This window comes from Branchiostoma floridae, chromosome 2 (genome assembly GCF_000003815.2).
Source record: "Branchiostoma floridae strain S238N-H82 chromosome 2, Bfl_VNyyK, whole genome shotgun sequence".
NCBI classification, from domain to species: Eukaryota; Metazoa; Chordata; class Leptocardii; order Amphioxiformes; family Branchiostomatidae; genus Branchiostoma; species Branchiostoma floridae.
Genome location: NC_049980.1, coordinates 20,679,624 through 20,702,384, shown reverse-complemented (window position 1 = coordinate 20,702,384; position 22,761 = coordinate 20,679,624). Strand labels below are relative to the sequence as shown.

At 40.7% G+C, this 22,761-nt stretch overlaps 2 protein-coding genes across 7 annotated transcripts; both read left to right on the top strand.

Annotated features, from left to right (window-relative positions):
* Positions 1–549: 549 nt before the first annotated feature.
* Positions 550–19,201, top strand: LOC118409533. 6 transcript variants are annotated; one of them, XM_035810632.1, is made up of 24 exons: positions 550–746; positions 3,172–3,266; positions 3,839–3,879; positions 4,151–4,216; positions 5,062–5,233; positions 5,889–5,975; positions 6,239–6,377; positions 6,594–6,750; positions 7,336–7,453; positions 7,738–7,839; positions 8,021–8,134; positions 10,211–10,301; positions 11,136–11,161; positions 11,375–11,509; positions 11,800–14,428; positions 14,727–14,838; positions 15,012–15,141; positions 15,301–15,396; positions 15,903–16,007; positions 16,830–16,926; positions 17,405–17,464; positions 17,862–18,007; positions 18,188–18,658; positions 19,072–19,201. In XM_035810632.1, the coding sequence occupies exons 1-24, from the start codon at positions 671–673 to the stop codon at positions 19,183–19,185; spliced, it is 5,379 nt and encodes a 1,792-aa protein (XP_035666525.1). In that variant the 5' UTR covers positions 550–670; the 3' UTR covers positions 19,186–19,201. The 6 variants fall into 6 exon arrangements, with proteins under 6 accessions (XP_035666525.1, XP_035666524.1, XP_035666523.1 ...); XM_035810631.1 differs by having other exon boundaries at positions 17,402–17,464; XM_035810630.1 differs by having other exon boundaries at positions 17,387–17,464.
* Positions 19,196–22,644, top strand: LOC118408985. The gene is made up of 5 exons (XM_035809854.1): positions 19,196–19,207; positions 19,313–19,412; positions 19,767–19,953; positions 20,410–20,593; positions 20,979–22,644. The coding sequence occupies exons 1-5, from the start codon at positions 19,196–19,198 to the stop codon at positions 21,015–21,017; spliced, it is 522 nt and encodes a 173-aa protein (XP_035665747.1). The 3' UTR covers positions 21,018–22,644.
* The last annotated feature ends 117 nt before the right edge of the window (positions 22,645–22,761 follow it).

Genomic DNA, 22,761 nt, shown 5'->3' with positions numbered 1-22,761 from the left:
AACAACGTACTTGAAGTAAGCCGAAAGTCAATAAATCCAAAATTTACAGAATGAGGTTACACTGACTATTTGACATAACCATATTGCAACATAATTCCCCAATCCAACACTATCTGTCATGACTTGTTGTTGTGTTGTCAGCGTCATGTGATCAGTTACAAAAGTTTACAAGAGTTCAGATGTGGTTATCAGAAATATCATTTTACGTGAATAAACTTGGAGTATAAACACACTTTTCTTCTTCCTCTATGTATATCTGATTTCTTGCGTATGTGTAAACGAAAGTTGTTTTGAGCCGACAGACTTTCAGGCGACCGCTAGCTAGTGGGAAGGAACCACTATGCGAAACAAAATGGGGTCCCTACCAGGCTGCCAATGATTCCCTCTTCTTACTAAATTCATATTCTCCACCAAACACGCGACTAGAATTGCGTCTTCAAAGCTGACATATCTTATCATTATTTTTCTTCACCATATAGTTGACAGAACAATACTACTTGTGGGTATTTCACAATTTTTCTCCAAGAAAGTTGAACGAATCCTATGTTTGCGAATTGTCGACTATTTTCAGGCAGCCATGCATGTGGCCAAGTTTTGAAGGCGGGAAGCAGGAAAGTTTGAGGAAGACTGGATAAAGAGAAGGGTGACCTGTGCTCCCTGGCGCCGAAAAATGATGGAAGCGGTGAAAAATTGTGACATTTGTCAAGAGAAACAGCACGCCCACCAGTGTAAGGACTGTGGAAAAGGTTAGGAATGTATTTTTGGAGCCAGACGTTAGGAATAAGAGGAGTTTTATATCGCCTGTTCTTGATGCCCACGGTCTCATGGCAGATTTTGCTGCCATCTTTTAGTTTTAGATTTTGACAGACTTGACAAACTTTCATCCGGCCCTGTATTGTAATATAAACTGGGTTACTTAACCAGTCTTGTGTCAGTCCTTTCCTTTTTCGAACCTACATGTGAAATGTTTGAATATGTTATGTTATTTGTGACAATGATAGACAGTTTTGTCCCACCAAGGTCCCACAGTCGACATACAACCAAGGCATACTTTAGGCATGTGGGCACATGCGCCATATGTCAAGGACGTTTACTAACTTTGCGTCGCTGTCAGTAGGTCTGTTCCTGAAGACAATAAGTCGAGAAGTTGTCAAATATGGACTTTTGTTTAGTTATTTTGAACAAGTCTCTTGTTTTCAAGGCAACCCAAGTCCCTAGGGACTGTAAAGCAACTTAGCAAGACAAGAGCCCTGTGTGGTTGGTGTTCCCATTGACATGTAAACAGCTGTTTCGAATCTAGAGTAAGGAGAAAGGACAGAAGCAAAGCCAGAGTCAGAGGTGCAGAGAAAAATGCAGCTGAATGATATTTTAAACTATTTATAGACACTCGAAACTTCATCCCCATGATAAAGAAATTTTAAGAATTGTATTAAAAACTAGCAAAACTGCCCAAAGCTTTGACCTTTGTCTCCCGTTTCTGAGACAGCAATGCCATGATATTGGACAACACAACTTGGTGCTGTTCGGGACTGCCTATGGCAATGTTCAGCAGCCTTCTTGGTTATGGTCGGTTTTGGTTGGGAACTGGAAAGGTCAAGGTCAACTTTGGGCCTCCAGGTGTGTTAACTTGGTACTGCAGTGGAACTTCCATTTTTTGCATCTTTCAGTGTTCTTCTTCTACTGAAGTTCTAGCCAGTGTCATTCCTTCCATCCTCTGACATAATTTTGCTGCTCAGGACGGACAAAAATTTCCCCATTCTATTACTTTTGACAGACAGATATCAGCCCGTAAAGTAAAGACAGAAGTTAAAACTTTTCAAGAATTAAGTCAGGATAGTCAGTTATTGCTGCCAAAGAAAAGAAAAAAAAATCTGAAATACTCCTATTCTTATCAGGCTTTCTGTAATTTTGAAAACATTTCCAAGTTGCAATCCAAATTACATGTATTTTCCCACAAAAAAGGAGACTTTAGATATCCACCAATAACAATGCCTGTCCAAGCTGTGTCACAGAAAATCGACCAATAATGTGCAAATCATGCAAATTGCAAGATGTGCGCTAAGTAGGGCTGGCTATCGGTACAGCATACCGGTACAAAACCGTTTTTTCTTATTGGACCGGACCAGAAAAAACGGACCTAAAAAAAATTAGGTGGACCGGACGTTGGACTGGTTAGAAAATTAACAGATTTATTTATCAGACATTCACACATTTTGGTGTTTGCAGGTGGAAGAAAATAACAAGAGTGAAGTAGAGTAGAGTTTATAGTAATTTCTACCAAGTTTTACAGCCAATCCTACAGGTGCAGTTAGCGTTGTAGGATTTTAAAACACCAGTGTAAGTCTAATACTGCACCAAACAGATTTCTTTCTTTCTTTATTTATTAGGATTCTCCATATACGATGACAATGGAGGGTATGGCAAAACAGGTGTCAAAGGTCACCTCTTCAAAGCCGCCATACACACATGTTCACACATGTTTACACACTTTGTAGTGAAATGGACCATTGGTACGAGTCATACTGAATCAGGTTCAGGTCCGGACCTGGACCTGAACCGGACCTGGACCTGAATTTTCTGTACTGGTACCCAGCCCTAGTGCTAAGTGCGAATTAGATTTTATTGAATATGTAATTAATGGCAGTGACACAGCAACTGTTGGGAAGGCTTGGGTTGATGAATTTTGATCACATTTTTGCAAAGTTACCGGAGAAAGTTTCTGGGGAAAACAAGGGAGCAAAGAGTGAAAGACACAAAATAGTGTATAGCTCGTTCTGTCTTATAGTAGGGTGTGTAATTCCTCATTATTTTCAGTATGAGACCAATGTTGACTTCTGTGTATATTCAATGTAAGACGTTGATACGTAATAAAGTTTTGTTGTCCTAAACTTATTGTTTCTTTTCTGTGTCCATTTGATACAACATAGTGTAGCTTGTGTGGAACATTATGTCATGCTGCCAAGACGAAAATCGGTTCAATGACACAGGAGGGGTGATCATCCTCCAAAATATATGTGGCCGCACCCTCCACCCCCCAAAAATAGATATGTCATGAACCATTAAAGTCTACCAGCAAAATTTGCACCTCAAAATACAGGAAATAGCGTTTAACTTTAAGAGGGTCTAGATTTCAAAATTTTCCCTGAATTATGAATTAGTCCTGTTTTACAGATGAGTCTGACATCTTACTGCTGTGTGAAGACTGCCACCATGCAATCCACAGAGGAAGGTTCTCATCACACAAGGTGGAAAAGGCAGCTGGACAGGTAGGTATAGGCTGGTAAGGCCATGTTGATTTGATTATATGGATGACATCCTCCGGGAACTCCAAAACTGATGCGAGCGAGCGAATAAAAAAAAAGTTTGGCCAAAAAAAAAAGTTGCCTTCAGTATGAAATCAAAGTGGCCAGGAAGGTTGAACATAGGACTAAACACACATAGTGTGGTATACCATGATACTCTGGACCTGAATTTTCTGTACTGGTACCTCTCCCAACCAACAATAGATTTTTTTTTCTTTCCGTCCTTTCACATCTTATTCTTTGACTTTAAATTCATTTTGGCATTCTATTTATGGCATTAGTTATCTGTTTTCTTATACTTTTTTTTCAATCTACGGAATATTTGTGCTCATTTTACAGCTGCTTTGCACAATTTACTGTGTGGTCGAGCGCAGATGTCATCCATATAATCAAATCAACGTGGCCTAACAAGATAAAAATGGTCAACGTCAATTTATTCCATATTTGCCTTTTGCTGATTAGTTGTAATGGTTGAAAAATTTAGAGTGGTTTCCAGAGGCAGTGAGTCAATAACCCAATATTTTAATTCTCCTCAGGAAATTCGGGACTTCTGTTCCAGTCTGGATACCTTCAAGAGGTACACTTGAGACCTTTTTACTTAAACTTTGATTACTTTCCTGATTTCTGAAACAAAGGATTCATAATCATAAGGACAAGCTTGTACTCTTTCTTTAGCCTAGAAATGTTGCATTTTTTCCTCTTCAATTTCCAAAGCTTTTCTGAAAGTGCAGGTTCCAGATGTAATTTCAAGCCCTAGTTTGTGAGACTATTTTGTGGATGAAAGACTTTTGGTGAGTTATGTAGAGAGGGAAACTTGGCTTATTCAGTTCTATTCCTTGATCTTTCAGTAAATCAAGTGAGTTGAAGAGAAGACTTGAAGAGGTGTGCAACTCAAAGAGGGACCTTCTTAAGTAGTGAGTAAAATAACTCATTGTGCTTAGGTTATATACTGTACCTAGGGCTGTGCACCTAAATATCCGTACCTGTACCGTACCTATAAAATTGTGTAGATACAGGTCCGGACCTAAACTTCTATGTACCTGTACCTGTACCTAAACAAACTAAATCACTGTTGAACACCACTTTTTGAGACTAACAATAAGTACATTCCCAAATCAAAAATGACAATTTGATCATCTTGCAGTTGAAAATTAAGAAAACTTTGTTTTGAGGTTCAAATATCTAAATCCTCATATAATGATGTCAACTTCTCACTGAAAAAGACAGTTGGCTACATTTATAATTTACAGATGATTGATCAAACTTGCTTAGGTACAGGTAAAGGTCTGGACCTGAACCTAAACCCCTGTACCTGTACCTAAAATTTCTTTAGGTACACAGCTCTAACTGTACCATAGAGACTGACTGGGTTAATGGAATGACTGGGTTAATGAATGAATAAATGAACTTCATTGCTTGACAATTGTACAGGATATGATGTATGGCAACAATTCAAAGTCATTTTGCAATTTGTTATATTTTGTGTGTTGGAATGTTTCCAAAATCTCCTCGTATTTTTAAAAGGCATTAGAAGTTAGCTTTTCGAAACATGTCAAAAAATTTTTTAGGGCTTTCTGAAAATTCATTATTGTACTTCAACACCGTAACATAATATGATGTATCAACACAGTTGTTACAACAACTAAGTAGCTAAAGATACAGGAAAATGACCACTACTACATGTACTTGAGATGTTCTATAGTCCATATATGATGACTTAGACATGTATATTACAACAAAAGACAAATGTTTTACACAGTTCCCAGATACACCAGTCCCATATCAAGGAGGTGGCAACTAAGTTGCAGCAGAAGATCAAGTCTCAGGCTGAAGATTTGTTAGGCCAGGTGCAGCAGGTATCAGAGGAGAAGACTGGCCTGCTGGCAGAGTGTGAGGAGCTGTGTAGGAATGTGATGATGCAACATCAGACTGTGAGTAATACTAAAACAAAAGCAGTTTATTTGCTATAGGATTCAGGGCCCGAAATACCACCTACATATGCAGGTAAGTGCAGGTAAAATTGGAGCTGTGCAGGTATTTCTGGTGTCTACCTGCACCTAACCTGCACTGGTTCATGTACTGGAATTTTTACATGAATATCATATGATGTAGGTGTATGTGGATAGCTATTAGCTGCATTGACTGTTATCAGCTATTAAGTATAATCCATACTTCCTACATTCAGAGTGGTGCAGGTAAAATTTGTCTGGTGCAGGTAATTTTCAGTGTTACCTGCAGAAAAACGTATTTTGAGCCCTGGGATTCAATGACAATCAACAAGGATATGCAAAATAAATTCTGTTTTGTGCAAGATGCATCAATGACAGTCCCCCAAATGCCCTCAATTTTCTGATAGTAAGAAGGCATCACAGTATACGCACCGGTGGTATCTATACAAAATGTAGACATTTTCTGAGTAAAATTGAGTAGGATTTAACAGAAACTCACATAGAAAGGTGGTGTGGACAAGGCTATGTCTCATAACGGGGCTGTAGCATATAATCCATGGGCTCCAACATACAATATGATTTGGATATACAGATGGTGACATACAACTGTATGATCTTGTTCCATTCTTATTTACAGCTGTGTAAAGAAGCTGATGAAATTCTTGGAAACCCCGATGACAGCCTTCAGGACAAGACAGAGAAAGTAGCACAGTTCCAGGAAAAGGTTGAACTACAGTTCTCATTAATTCCCAGAAAAGAGACCAAAGTGATACATGTATGATGCAGACACATTGTTATTTGCAATACTTCAGAAGGTCAGACCGTCAGAGGAACGATTGATACATGATTCTGGTAGAGATATTAGTATTATGTTATTGTAAAACAAACCACTTGAAACGCTCAGGACATGATGACTGCTGTATTAATGTTACAAATAAACATATATTGTCGTCCTGTATAAAATGTATTTTGATGGTTTGTTTTTAGCTGGAAATTCCCCTACTGGCAGACTTGGAGACAAAGTTCCCAGACATTCGCATCCATCTGATGTGTGATGTCAGCTCAGTCCTAACTGCCATAAGTGACTGGCAGCTCACAGCTATACCTGCACCACCTGATGACCTAGGTGAGTTCTCTGCAGTGCTGTAGAAATACTCAAAAGTTAGTTTTCTAAAAATATAAAAGCCTTTGGTCATTGTTTTGCTCTATGTGGTGTTGAGGTTACTCTGTGGTTATTTTTTTTATTTTTTTTCAAAATGAACTTCTTAACACCCTCCTTGTCTCATCTTGAGATACTTGCTTCCAAGTTTGCATAATGATGTTTTTTATTTGTGTATCCAAGCTGAGATAAATGTTGGAAGCTGTCAACAAATCGAGACTGGAACACAGCAATCAGTCTTTGTGGAGAGCAGGATGTCTGCCAAGGGCATCATCTACATTCGACAGGAACTGGATGTACCGACCCGGGAGGTTCTGTCAGCGTTGTCTCTTCACATCAGGTAATAGAACATTTGCACCATGCACTGAGGTAAAGAGCCATTTGTGTTTTATCTTTGTCAAATATGTACTGCTATGCTTAAAGAATTGAATAAAGCATCTCATCTACGGGTGGGTAACGGTACAAAAATTAAAGTGGACGTTATTGTCCAGGTCCAGACGATCAGGTACTGGCCCGTACCTAAATCTGGACCTAATTATTTGTGAAAACTTGTGAAAGGGTGATAATCAAAACAATGGTCCATTTCCCTACTAGCAATTCTACTTGTTGCAATATCCAACGTCCACTGGCGTTTTAAATTCCTATCCTCATGTAAACAACAATAACTGCCTCTGTTTTAGACCACGTTTGAATGTAGAAACTTGGTTAAAATGGCTGTCAACTCTCGTCTACTTTGCTTTCTTATTTTCCTGAACCTGTAAAACCCAAAACACCTGAATGCTGCTGGTTCGTTTTCGAATGTGTCCAAAATCCAGGCTGATGTAGTGCTGCCAGAAGTTGCTGTGTATGAAGGTGTCTGAGTGAGTGGATGAGCTGTTTTACTATGCCGTTGTCTGAGATAAGGTTTGCTTTATTGCGATGTTAGGAGAGCTGGTGTGCTTGGGGCCCTTGGAGACTGGATGGGGGGCGAGGGCTCAGTGTGTGCTGTTAGACATCCAGGGGACATGATGTGGTATCGTGGACTTGTGGAAGAACTTAAGAAGGTGGGGTGGTCTAACTAAGCTTGGCAGGACTTCTGTTAGGCTAACCCAGTCTTGTTATATCAATTCATTGTTTGCTACAGATTACAAAATTGCATTTTGTGATAAGTGCATTTTAATTTTTTTTTTTATTTTCCTAATGACGTACTAATAATACTGACTTATACACTAATTTCACTAAACTTGAATGGTGTCAATGCGTCAACTCCTATGTATATGTGTTTGTGTACCACCACGAGTGCTTCAGTGTTCTGATGATTATATTGTCTATGTCAATGAAATCCCAGGATAAAGCACTTGTACGCCTTCTTGACTACGGTACCGTGGAGACCGTCCCTTTAGCCGACCTGGCAGAGCTGCCACCAACCCTGCCACAACTGCCATTTCAGGTTAGAGCTCTACTTTTGCCAAGTACATACTGAAAATAATACTTCCATAAGATGAGGGTGCAAGAAAGTAACTCCCCCTCCTCTGATATTTTTAATTTTTGTTACCCCTGTTGTTGAATAGAATGTATCATATATGTTGAAAACGTACTGGGCTTTTAGTGAATTTACTTCACCATTTCAGGCTGTGGCGTGCACTTTCTTCGAGGACGAGACAGAAGAGATTCCTAGAGAGGCCCGATGGCTCTTCTCGGACCTGTCATCACACAAGGAGATCACATGTACTTTTGAGAGAGAGGTATGCAACATTCAACATGGACCTCAAATGCATATACGTCAACACTTATTGTTCTCGATGTTGATTTCAAATTGTTCGTCATATGATTTGCAGTAATCAATGTTGTTATCTTGCAGTCTCACGTTTGTAGATGTTCTGCTAAGCCTCTTTGTATACAGTATTGCCTCTAGAGATAGACCAAAACCCTGACATTTTGGAACATGGCATAATTGTACATCAGGGCTCCAGACTAACTTTTTGACCTAGGAGCGCTGTGCTCCTAACTCCTAAAACTTGGTCGCATCAGCTAGAATCTAGGCGCACCACTATAAAAGGTTGGGAGCACAAGCAAAAGTCTTTTTGCCATACCAAGTATTACTCAGTACTCTTATTGATCTATGTTCTTATTAACCTGGAATAAAGTATCCGTGTACAATGCAAAAGACAAAGACACAATTCTGTTAAAAAAAGAATTTGACCTTGTCAAATTGTTGATATTAGATAAAATAAATGTTGATGGAAAAAAATATGAGTCGGAAAACGCAACAATTTACATGTACAGCATTTGTAGATAGTGTTTTCCCGGCGACCAACAAAACAAGCGGAATGCAAGCGATAATCACCTTCTAGAATACAATTTTGCAAAGGCTACTTTCATATAGTTATTATGTAAGAAAATAACAAAATTACATAAGTTAGAGTCCTGGTATTTTACGTAAAATACGGCATTAAAGTCAACAGAAAATAGCCCCCTGTTTGGCTGCTCCAGCGGGTCACTCACCTCACATAGTAGTATGCAAATTTGTTAGCGGGGAGGATGGAAGGGGCAGGCCAGACCCGGGTGTGTTCACAATAGTTAACTTTGATAAAGTAAGGAAAACAGCGCTTTTCAACTGAGAAAAAAAAAAGTTTTGCATTTGAAACACTGAAATATATTATTTAGATAGGTAAAATTGTAAACTGGCCATGTTAATTATCAAAACAGTTGCCAAGATGTGACATAATAAAAAAAAGTTTCCCCTAAAGCATCTAGTGAGCTGATCTAGTAGTGCTAGAAACATAGCCACGCCCCCTCCTTCTTTGCTTTGAGAGACCCATGCCGCCTGTGTGCCTATGAAATTTGAGATGCCTGTGAACCTTCCAGGAACCTTCAAAGGGGGTGGCCTGGCTGTTACATTTAGCATCTTTACCCATGTTTACAGAAGGTGTGGACGATATAGGTTCCTCCAATAAATTGCAGTTTTTTTACGGAGTTAAATTGAATTAGAACAAGTGAAATTGTGGGAGAGGACAATTCTAATATTCTTGCCATGCTTGTGAAGGCTTAAAACTGAAAGATTTTAATTGTTCCAAGGGTGTCTCAAGTTTCACAACAAAGGGCCAGCGGCCAGAAACTGGGGGATTGGCTACAGTTTCTGATGCACATTTTTTGGAACAGCCGGCTGTTACATTTAGCATATTTACCGATGTATTTCAGAAGATGTATTTCAGAAGGTGTGGATGATATATTCCTGAAGTGTCCCTCAAATAAATTGCAGTTTTTTTACGGACTTAAATTGAATTAGAACAAGTGAAATTGTGGATAGAGGACAATTCTATTAATCTTTTCAACAAAGCCATGCTTGTGAATGCTTAAAACTGAAAGATTTTAATTGTTCCAAGAGTGTCTCCGGTTACACAACAAACCAGAAATAGGGGGTAATTTGCTGCAATTTGTTAGGAACAGCCATAGCAAGTGGCACGTGCTAGCAGGGATGGGGCGGGGCCTTGTTTTTCCGACTGTAATATTTAAATTAAAGCCAGCGGGGCGGGTTCAGGCAACCAGTAGACGTAAGGCTTTGTTTTCTTCAGAGTCGGCTTTGAGGTTTTAACCTCCTTGGTTCTGCCAAGGTTCGGCAACCATTACATATGCGCAGGCATAAATTTTTGCTTGTATTTTTATAGTCGCACCGTGCGACCAAGATTTCTATTCTAGTCGCTTTCCTAAAAATTTAGGCGCTATGCGACCAAATCTAGTCGCAGTCACGAGCCCTGTACATGTACCACGATTATATACAGATGTTGATTTAGAATGAAGCAATTGGCATCCTCTTGCAGATTAAAACAGACATGCCGATTACCTTGTGGAAGGTGGACCTACAAGATGTGGAAGGGGGTGTGAACATAGCTGAGAGAATCATTACTGCAGGTACAGAAATATCAGATTTGTAAATACCAATCAGGAGCAAATTATGCCTATCCTATTCATAACACAGCTGTAAGTAGCACACGATCATGAAGTTTGCAAGTTTTTATACTTTTGAAATGTTTGAATGTGGTATCAGGTCTGTGCAAATTGTTTTTATGCTCAGAATAACTTCTGAAAGGGTCAGATTCCATCAGAAGGGTTAGAACATAAATTGTTTGAGCAGTACACCTTTGATGTTCAACACCTTTGCCTGGGAGAATGTTTTAATCACTCAAAATACATACACTATTGAGCAAGTAATAATGTGTACTTGAAAGTAATATGAAATACAACACGGTGTATTCCATTTCACCCGAGGTACCAGCCCGACCCTGGGAAGGATCGGCCGAAGGCTGGAGGGTGATCCGACCTGTGGGAGGGCTGGGACCGAGGGTGATCCGGAATACACTTTGTTGTATTTTATTTATGTCATACCCACCTGAAAAAACTCATGTTTTGATGTGAAATGCGCCAGAAGTTGAACAAATTTGGTGCCCTCGAACAAGAAGAGTTACAACAGTAATGTTCTAACGTCCGAATCACGTATTCGAATTTTCGACGGCGCCACACTCGTCCCGCTCGAAATAGTTTGATTTATTCGAATGGAGTCCGTGTGATACAATGTAGAGCCCGTGCCATACGGAAAGTTATCACCCGGTCCGGAACACCCGTATCGAACGTTTTCGCGTCACAGGTATGACATAAAGACATTTATCGAACTTACAGCTATGAATTGTTGAGTCCCTGCTGTTGGTGTTACTAGTAACAGCCATTTTCCTCTTATTCACCCAACAGTGAAAGAAGAGGGAACAAAGGCAGAGGTATGGAATATAGCCATCTGTGCAATTTAGAAACTGGCAATTTTTTTCTCCTTTAGTTGGTTGAAGAAATGGTATTGGTAAAACAAACTCTCTTGTGCAGTACATTATTTGTTTTGTCCATTCAGTTCAATACATTTGTCTGGAACAGTGTAATAAGGTAGCTTTGTCATGTATACCACCACACAAGCCTTCCCCTGTATCTTAAACTTGTAGAAAGTCTCTTGTCGGGACATCAGACTGAAACATAATGCAGAAGACTTTGTTCCTGGATCACTGACAGTCATCCGGACCAACGCAGCAGACAAAGGTCCATCACCAGAACCGGACAGGGGTGACAGCCAAGTAAAGGTATATTCTGTAGTACCAGTCTGTCAGATGTGGAGTTGTTGAATTTGAAATCAACGAATATGGCCATATCATTTTGATTTGATTCTTGGAATTAAGAAAATATTGCAGGACTGAAGAAAAGAACTTCCAGAGGGAAATGTTTTTGGCTTGTTACATGTAAGTTTGAAGGAGTGAATATAATCTGATCTAATGGTTATATAAAGGGGTTGAGTTTAGTGTCTTTGTTCATTGAAAACCTTCAGTTTGGAACCAGACAGTTAAATGTGCTTGTTCATATTTCTTCTTTCAAGGCTCCTGTGGATGGTAGCAATCATGTTATGATCGAATGTACTGGTGAGGAAGCTGTATCAGCTTCTACAAGTTTGCCCCCACAAGTTGAAATGAAGACTCCTTCAGAGACTGAGGACGGAAACATCCTCTTAAATCTGACCTCCGTGCAGGACACGTCAGAGGCAGTAACAGTCAGTGACTTTGACAAAGATGTCAGAACCTGTGATGAGGCCCATGATGGAAAGGTACTGTCAGCCACAAGACCTGGACTGCCACTGAAAGAGGGCGTAACACAGGGAGCAGACACAGCTGAGTCCTTGGTTTCCAACAAGCCAGTTTCAGGCGTGTTCCCAGGTACTATACCCAGGATCTTGGCAAGAGGAGAAACTTACGTCCCTCTTCAACCCACATTGGAGAGTGTGAGGTCCATGTCCTCAGAGTCTGCACCAGATACAGCCTTCAGTAGTGAAGAGAAGGGTGCAGATGCAAGGCCTACATTCTCAGCTGCTCACAATCAGTTTCATCAATCTACAAGGGAAGACAACAGATTGTCTAGCTTTAGCCACATGGCCACAACTGAAAGGAGTCAATGTGGACAGTACACAGGTCTGCCCTTGTGGTGGGAAAAACTGAGGCACACCCAGCAAGGTGCCGAACATGTGCAACCATTCCCCAGGATTCCATGCCCTCAGCCCCCAAGCACCATGTACCCACCACCAGAGCCTCAGCCCCCACGCACCATGTACCCACCACTGGGCCCCCAGCCCCCACGTACCATGTACCCACCACAGGGCCCCCAGCCCCCCCGCACCATGTACCCACCACCAGACCCCCAGCCCCCACGCACCATGTACCCACCACCAGGAATACCCATTGCTCCAGCCCCACCAGAGGGGTACTCCATCATGAACCGTCCAGGTCCTCACCACTTTGTTCCAATAGCTGGGGACCTACCCCCAACCTGGCAAGGAAACAGCTATCCATACTTGGAAGGTATTGTAGCAACTTGTGATGGGCAAGTTGAACCATACCCAGAAAGGGGTGACAACATGGGTGCTGTGATCCCTCCAACTACAATGAATGGATCTAAGACAGTGTCTGGTTTGCAGGACTTTGATGCATTGCTCATGTCAGAACTCACCGCTTGTCATGGCTTTCAGCAGACGTCTGATGCCTGTTCCAGTGTTTCCAATGGAGATAGTCACTCTGATGGGTTCAGCACCAAGGACAGGGCCATGGCATGTGCCTCTGCACCTTATGAGGAAGTTATCAGGAGCAGTACCAACAATGCCATGGATTCAACAGCACCAGTTGACCAGGAGTCCTGTATGGTGTCATCAGATAAACTGTACCCAGATGGTACTGTAGATAGAGAACAGGCAGATTATTTACCTGCCTCTGCACCTTCAACAGAGAGTAGAAGTGAGGAAGCAGACCAGACAAAAGAGGGGACATATACGACAGAAAGCACCATTATTCCACCATCAGATGCTGTAACAACAACTACATCTCTGTCTGCTGTGGATGCAAGCGATATCATGGAAAGACCCAGAAGCAACCCAGCTTCAGGAGGTATTTCTTCAGGGGAGGACAGTGCAGACAACGAGCTTGAAGAATTTTGCATTCCGTGTAACTCCGTGTTGGGAGTAGCTAATCAGCCTGTAATTGCGTTAGCTGACAACAAACAAACAGAAAGCCTCTCCACATTCGCCAACCCAACATTTGTGACATTGGAAAGATCAAACACGTCAACAAAACCTGACTCTACATCAGCAGCCATGTCCCCATTGTATGAAATTGTAGCCACAGAAGCATGTCCAATAGAGACTGTAAACTCAGCTTTTCCCACTGTCACAGCATCTTCAGCAGAAGAAGCCCACCCATATCCTCAGCCATGTCCAACAAATGGAAGTTTACAGAATGGACATCAGAACCCCCCAGAGCAAGCTGCACTGGTGTCATTAACAGGGGATGTTGTAATTGAAGGAGAGGTCCTATCTGATGAGCTTTCCCAAACTTCTGATGAGTATGCCTCCCCACTTCTAGACAACCTTATGAACCTGGCTGAAGGCGATCCTGACAACTCTTCGGTTTCAACAAATGGATCAGCTGGTTGTGCTGAAGATGACTCAGGGAAAGGCTTACCTGGGGAGGAATCCGAAAAGTGCAGTAGTTCTGGGAAGTGTGCTGCTTTGATGACAGACATGCCAGTAGATCATACATATGCAAATGTGCACCACATTACTGATACTTCGGGCAAGCCTGGAGAAAATGTGTTAGAAGAGGGTGCCAAACTCCAGGATGGTTGCATGGCTACATGCAGTGTTGGAAGCTCCGGAGAGGAGGAAAAGAGTAGGCTTGGTACTGAAGGCAGAGAATCAAACCCTAGCTTGTGTGAAATGTTTGCAGCCGACAGTGTCAATGACGCAGCCAATACCTTAGATCAGAACACAGATACCCCAGGAAGGTTATCTGAGATAAGCAGTGAGCTGCATACAGCAGGTGATCACCCAGGCACAGGCACTTCCAGTCATCCTAGTCATCATCAGGAGAATCCACCTGACAGGCCCTCAAGTATGGAAACTGGGAGTCTTGAACAGGTTGGAAGCCTCAAGGGGATGGAAGATCTACAGGAGGGCTTTGTGACAGGTAAGCATATCCAAAATGTAGAATACATAACTATGTTTAAACACCAAAACATGCATCCATATAGGAAAATTGATGTAAATTCTGGCATAGTTTTTTTTAAAAGATGATCCATTCATGTAGTGGAATGGAAGGCTACATTGAAAGGATGAAGTTGCAACTTAGATAGAGAACTTTTTGCTTGAAAGTAGAAAAGGTCAGGAACAAGAAATCAGGATTACATGCAGACTTTGTATACAATGTACAGTACATTATGTGAATTAATATTTTATTACATATTGAACTGACATAATTGTTTCAGGTCCAAATATGAAGGCATGTGTGACACATCCTATGGAGCCAGATGGGTCCTTCTGGACAAAGAACATTCCTGTGGAGGACAACGAGTATAAACTCATGATGGATGAAATGAGGTAAGCATAGGCATGGGAATTGTTCAGCATCTAATCCTTCTTCTATTCTAAGGGAATGTGCAATATTTTGGATTCTCCACTTGGTGTTTATAATAGTTAAGTTAATGATATTTTCATGTAGATTATGCTGAGTGTATAAAAACAATATCATCTTGAACACTGTGCTATTTCAGAGCTGAAGCACCACTTCTAGAGGCAGTGATGGGAGCAGACAGCTGCATCTTGGGGCTCCTTGTGTGTGCCGTGTCTGCTAAGGAAAACATGTGGTACAGAGGGGAGATTGAGAAGAAGTTCAACAAGACAGTACGTTTTCACTCCAATAGCAGTTCTGTTTTTTCTCACTGATACTATTCACTGTTTTCCTCTCCATTTGATATTCATGTAAGAAATGTGTGCACAGTTTTCAGTAATTTGGCATTTGAAAAACAGACATAAGTTGTTCCCCGTCTGTCTATCACACAGGCCCTTGTGCGCTTTGTGGATCTGGGCAAAGCAGAGGAGATAGCTTATGTCGACATCAAGCCTCTTCCAAACAAGTACCAACGCATAGATTTCCAGGTAACAATAGATAAATTATTCATTCAAAAGAATGATTGTATCAAATGCATTTAACTCTTGAGCCCTGAAATGAAGAGAGTTGAGGAACCCCCACACGTGTGATGGTGCGGTGTACGTTGGTGCAAATCCTTCTGTCTGGAGTTGGTGATTCACTACAAATCACCCAGATGGAGACCTGGCAAACTTTTGTCTCATATCAGCCATACGGTGATTAACATCATTCACCCGGACAGGAGACCTGGTGCATCCCCGTCTTGTAGTCAGCTATTCGAAAGGGCATGTCACCCCGTAAAGGAGCGGTATAACCCCGTCGTGTGTAAGCACATCGACCGATGATGATGATGAAGATGCCCTGAAATGAACTTCTAAAAAATGCATATTTTATAATGACAATATGCTACCAGAAATGTGTTACTCACCTTGCTTTCTATTCCGTAAACTGTTAATGATGTTTTAGCATATGTCCCAAGAAAGTAGTTGGTAGATGAGCATGAGTTTTTTTCCAGGTGCAAAAGAATTTCCTTGCTGGAGTGAATACAGACCTGAGTGAGAAACAGGTGGAACTGTTCAACAAACTCACAGCCAATGGGAGGACACTCTGGAGTCAGGTGGTGAGTTGTGCATGGTGCTGCTTGCCAGTTTACTTGTATCAAGGACGTTACATGTTCATCTTATGTATTTACAATATTTATCAACCTTTAATACTTAACCGTTAAAACAAGTATTAAAGGTTGATGAATATTGTATCATTTGTTTTTTTGAAAATTGATATTAGCTATATTGACTCTTGTCAGTTACCTGTATGTATCAGAGAGATAAGTATATGTACTGTATACGCGGTATCTGTTATACAGGGCTCGAAACACTTTTTTCTGCACTCCTGCACTGGTGCAGGTAACATTTAAGATTACCTGCACCAGACAGATTTTACCTGCACCACTCTGAATTTAGGAATCCTGATCATACTAAAAAATTGTTCAGGAACCATTGCTTTTTTACTTTTATACTTTATAGGTGGTAACAGTCAATGCTAATAACAATCCACATACACATCCATATACATCATAGGACATTTATGTGTAAAACCCAGTACATGGACCAGTGCAGGTTAGGTGCAGGTGGACATCACAAATACCTGCACAGCTCCAATTTTACCTGCACTAACCTGCATATGCAGGTGGTATTTCGAGCCCTGTATAGATTCCACTTTTATTCGTTTGGTAGATTATAGTGTCCTGTGTCAAACTTTCAAAGTCATAATGGAAATTAACAGAACAATTTTCTTTCGTCATTCAAAGGTCACCCTTTTGACTTTAGAAAAATTCTATTTTTGTTTTGATCAGGTATTATTTTCATGTAAGCTGTATGTATATTATTAGTAGCTGTTACTATTTTCTTAACTGATGAAGGTGTTATTTTCTCTTCATTTCTAGACCTGTGTTCTCCCTTCTGGAGAACGTACTGTACGTTTATGGGAATTAGATGGTGTTGAGCTTACCATCAACCAACAAGTGGCCCAAACTCAGAAAGGTAAAGACAGGAGAAATTGTCAAGCATGTTATTGTTCTTTCACCCAAGTTACACAAATGTTCTGCAGATAGCTTGATCAGGTGAATCAATGTTAGTCAAAGGTAAATAAGATTCATTGGCAACATGTACCTTCCTTGGATCCTGAATGGATGCTACTAGTTGCATGGTGGCATTGCGGAAAGGATTTGGTCCCAACCATGACCATATCCCCCCTCCCATCTGAGTTTATTACCAGTGTAGAATATCTAGATAGCCTCATACATCAAGCATCCTTTTATGCCTTGAGGACTTTACAAAACATGAGCCAGGTAAGTGTTAGGTTTTTATTTCAGAATGTCATCCTCCAGTTATACATTTGTGTAGTCGGTTTTTATTCTAGAATCTCATCCTCCAGTTACACAGTTGTCAAAGTTGTGAAGCTCAGCGCTGCAAGCTTATGTGTTTCTGAGTAACTTTGCAGGCCTTCCCCTGACAGCAGATCCTGGCAGCTTGATAAGTGTTGTACAAAGAAGCATGCCTGCTGTAATGCCTGGTGCAGGTACTAACACTCAGGTTTTTCACTTAAGTTTGAATACTGCTTGTTGTAAGACAAAAGAAACACCCTCCCCCTGCTGCCTAGCTCTATAACCAATCTAGATTTGTGCGGAAAGGCTATTCAACAGAGAGAATGTTGATAGGATAGGAATATTATTTTTGTGACGAAACCTCATGAAGGTATGAATGTGTCTGCTCGTACTTTAACAGTACGTTCACAAATAGTACATTTTCTTTTTTGGAAATGGATGAAAAATAATTTGTGTGGATCTATCTACATGTGTACATAATCATGTCAGTGTGTATGGTTCTGAAAAATTTGGACATGACCAAGTGTACTGTTCAGGCAAACCTGATCACCATGAGATGTCCATGTATGTGTTTGTGTGTCTCCTGAACAGATCGTTTGGACAGCTGTGTGTATAACCAGCACGGCCGCGGCAGCACCACGCGATTGCTCCACGTCCCAGGTTTCCAGCACGGCCAGTTCCACTCCTCACCTCCCCGCGACACACCTGCACACCTGGGGGCCGCCAACATGGAGCCGGTTTGCCATCTCTTTATCATTCCTTTCAACTGTAAGGTGTAATGTATTTTCCAAAATAGGTAGTACATTACATTTTCCAAACGATTGCATGCTTCATGACAGACCAATTGTTCCATTCTTGTAACATACATATAGTGACTAATGAAAGAAAACCTGAATCACATTCTATGATCTCCCAAGATGAGGTCCAAGTCAGCACCTCCAGGACCACAGGGATATCTGGAAAGCGCTTTCCCTGGGCAGCAAAGACGAGCTTCTGGGGATCAGGCATGGTGTCCAAGGCATCTGATGGGTTTGCTTGGCCCACATCCTCTAACTTTTCAAGTACATGAAGTCCCCTTTTGGAACCAGAGGGAGCAGGGAACAAGAGAGCATCTAGTTCCACAGGCACATAAAGAGCAACGACCCCATCCTTATCCTCGCCAAGAGAAGCCAAGTAGGAGTGACCAGCAGCACATGGAGCGAAGGCCTGCACAGAAACAGTACATCCCACCTCACCTGAGACACGGCTGGCAACAGAGACAACAGCAGAATCCGACCAAGAGTCAGCAACACAAGCAACTGCAGCTCCCTGAAAAGGAAAGGCAACAAACGTGCCCTTTGGGAACCCCCTGCCCCAGGGATCTATCAACTGTGGGTGAAGGTTCACAGGTCTGGTTGTGTCATTTTCTGGGACAGATTACAGAAGATAGAACTGTACACCTGAAAATGGTTCGAGTTTTAGTTTACAGCCAAACCTGTATGTAGTGAGCACTCAAGGGACTTGAAGGAAATAAAAACAAATTGAGTGGAATGTTGACAGCATTCTTGAAACATAATGCTTTGATCAATGGGGACCACCAAAAATGGTCACAATGGACCAGTGATCCTTTTGTCATGGTTACTAGTACTGGTTCAACTGCAATGCTTTTACACGCTTGTACTGGAATGTGTGCACTACTTATCAATACTTATGCCTGCAGCAATATTGAGTGCAGGCATAAGTATTGATAAGTAGTGCACACATTCTGCAAATTGTAGTACAGATTGTACAATGTACATGTATGTGGTTTGTTACTTGCTAGATGATAGCTGAGAACAAGGCTATGACATCAGGGTCATCAGAAGACTGGGATGATGCCATTGATGACTGGACTGACGGCAAGACAGACAAGACACAGCAGGAGGTACAACCTTAAACCAACCTGGATGAGTGAACATGTCAATAAACAACCAACGTGCTTGATTGAACTTATCAATAACTGCATCGGTCTTTTTTATGGAAGATTGCCAGCTGCTTATCGTTTGCTCTTTGTGCCGTGAAAGTCTCTGTTACCTTCCACACTACAAATTTTCATACAGGAGCCTGATGATAAGCATTTGGCTGAAGGGACAAGTGACGGAAGTGGCATCACAACAGCAACTGGTAAGGGAAATGCATGCACGCACGCACACACAAACCTATAAATATACAGGATATGAAAATCTAAAGAGTTCAGGCCCAAACCAGACGTTACAATAAAGGCCTCAGTCCATAGTTTTTGGTGTCTTGCTACCTGATAGACCCATTCTGTTTCCACTTTATCTTGTGTAAGAAGCTGTACAGTAATAAAAAGTAAAATTTTGACTTAAAAATTCATCCCTTTGGCTGCACACAAAAAAATACATTTAATTATATTCTTCTTGCGCAACAGCGTATACTGTGACCATACATGCATGGCATTGTTCACTCATTGTATGCTTTAGGCTTCTTTCTTTTTTCCCCATGTGTGGCCTGTAGATGAAACAGGAGCTGACAGCAGGTCTGTGAGTGGGTGCAGCTCCCCAGCACGGTCGGTCCAGTCTGTGCCCAGTGTGTTTGATGAGGATGACTGGGTGGAGGGGGAGGACCCACTGTCTCAGAGGGCAGACTTGGGCAGTCAGCAGGAACCAGCTCAACCTGGCCCTCCTAACACACAGGGCTATCTGTAAGTTGTCCACTGTACTGTTTATCTTCAAATGTTTGCATTTGTTTTATTTTCCCGGCACCTCTCTTCAAAATCATGACACTGCAAATTTGCATAATTAAATGTCCTGCACTAAAGTACTGTTTTGATTTGACAGGGAACTTAAAACGTCCTTGCCACTCCTACAATGAAATAGAATCCTAGCAAAAAGGATTAAGTACAGTATTAATATGGCTGTTCCAAATATCATTTATTTTCACACTATCAGAAGTAGTGAAAAGTCTAGAAATATTTCCAGTGCTATGTTTTGTTTGTAGTCTAGCAGCAGTTTTGTGCATGATTCCTGAAATACATGTCTTCACCATTGCTCAACTCCAAAAATTACGATTTTTTTGTTTGGCTTGAAAAACAATTAGATAAGCCTGTTGATAACAGCAGTATGATCCTCAATGATGTTGTAGGTATGTGCTGTTTCAGGATGCAGTCAGCTGACACAAGGAGGCAGCCTGCTGTGGAACCCCGACCACCCGGCAGGAACGGTACCGGTGCACATCCCAGGCGCAGTGGACCAAATAACAACAGAGAGGGATGCTTCCGCTGTGGGAAGAAGGGACACATAAGGTCTGACTGCCCCGGCGTTAATGGCAGAAGTGTACAGAAGGTGAGTAATCATCTTTCTTTTACATGTAAATGTAGGCTACTCTGCATTGTGGTTTGCATTTCAGCCAGGGCATTCTGCATTTGGCCAGCATTTTCCCGGATGAGTTGGGGATAACCTGTTACGGCTGGTTTTACTTCATTTGTATATAGAGCAATGTAGACTGACCCATTGGTCTTTTGTATTCTATGGCAACTCCTCTATTTTATTAATACATTACTGTAATTCAAGGCTATTTCTATTTCTTGGATTACAGCATCCTGTCAGAATATATCTATAACAATGTGTACCCTTCATCACTCTCGTGTTGTTGTTTTTACAAATACATACAGATCCACACTTGACTCCTGTTGACCTATGGAATTGAATTTGCCTTTTTGTTTTTCAGAATGGTAGAAAGAATGGTCGAAAAAGCAACCAGTGGTAGTAACCATCGCTGAGCTGGCAGCCTGCTACTGTTCATTGTAGTGGTAGTAGAGTTTATTTTTTCAGATTGTAACTATCAAACTTAAAGGAGAAAAGAGATCCTGCTCATTTTGTTATTTTACTAATAATGTCACATTTCAAATGAGATAAGGGTTGACCATTCAGTAATATTTTTTCTAACAAGATGAAAGGTCTATGTTTCAATCAGCCTTCATATCACTAATCATCTACAGTCAAGGGAAAACCATATTCTAACAGACATTTTATTTTAAAGATCACAATGTGTTGCAACACTAACAAAACCAGCAGTGATCTCAGGAAACTTGCAAACAAAGTGATAAACCACAGTGTCACAGTCTGGTCAAACTGGTTAGTTGCATAACTTAATCGCCATATTCTTATGATTTTCTTCCTGTGAATGTTACATTATAACAGTTGCAAAGGTTTAGTTTCTGTTTTTGTTTCAGACGTCACAATAGCAAAGATTTTAAGAAGGAAAGAACCCTGTGACTACAGTACATACCTCAGATGCTTTCTGTTATCTTTCTGAAGATAAAGTTATGTTATGTTTAACATAGTTCTTGTTGAATGTTCAATAGCTGTAAATCAAGGAGAGTCTAGAATATATTATACCAGAACAATGTTTATATACTATATAGTCCTACTACAATGTACACATGTAGTAAGAATACAGTTCCTAAGTTTGATTTGTGGGAAGAGCTTGTTATCTCCCGTGAGCCATATTGTAAGCATCATGATCAGCAAAGCCAAGTTGATGGGGAAATCAAGCAGTATTGCATAATTGTTTTGTTCATTTGAGTAAACAGATAAGACATCAAATGATGAGTTTAAATTCATTCAAACTTCCAAGGGTGCCATATTTCCATTTTGTTTTGACAAAAAGAAATAACACATTTGTTTTATAAATAAGGAATTGAATTGGTGTCTCAATCCAAAGACTACAAGGTTTGTGCATGTTGTACATGGGTACTTCTGTTGACAGTAGTTGTTTTCTTTGCTATTATCTTACTCTTGTACCAGAATCAGCTTTGTTGAAAGACAATATGACACTTGCTATGACTGAACGATATACAGTGTTTGTTTCCATAAAAGATCCGGTATGAGAAGTCTTGGCATACTATGTCAGTAAAGACCAAATCAAGACATACTCAGTGCTATTTTTCTCATAGATGGCATATTGTTGGAGAGTCAGATATGGTAAATTGAGAAGCTACATTGTAAATTTGTTAATGCAGCTTGATGACTTCAAATGCAGTATAGAGGCATGGTAAATTTGTTCCAAATTATTATCCATATCTAGGCATGATGAACAGTAAGTTAACTTTTTTTTGTTACTTGTATACGGTTCCTATTATGGTACAGGCTTACTTTGAGTCACATGCCCCAAATGATGGGTCAGTCATCCTCAAGATGGCTGGGAGTCCTAAAGATTTCTCTATTTTTGCAGAGATTGTGACAATGGTATTAGTTTGTTTGTGTTACAACCAACTATTTTTGTATGTTTGAGTTGACTGTTTGGATTATTTTGTTGCACAAAAAGATTGTCAAGGTACATATGACGAGGATAGATCAGGTTGTCAATAAAAACTATGTACTTTGCAGAATTGTTTTTGCTTATATTTCCTTGCAGTACATAAAATCACACTGATACCATTTGTGCAGAAGGGAACAGTGATTAACAACAATCAGTATTTTCTGAATACAGTCGTCTAAATATCAACAGT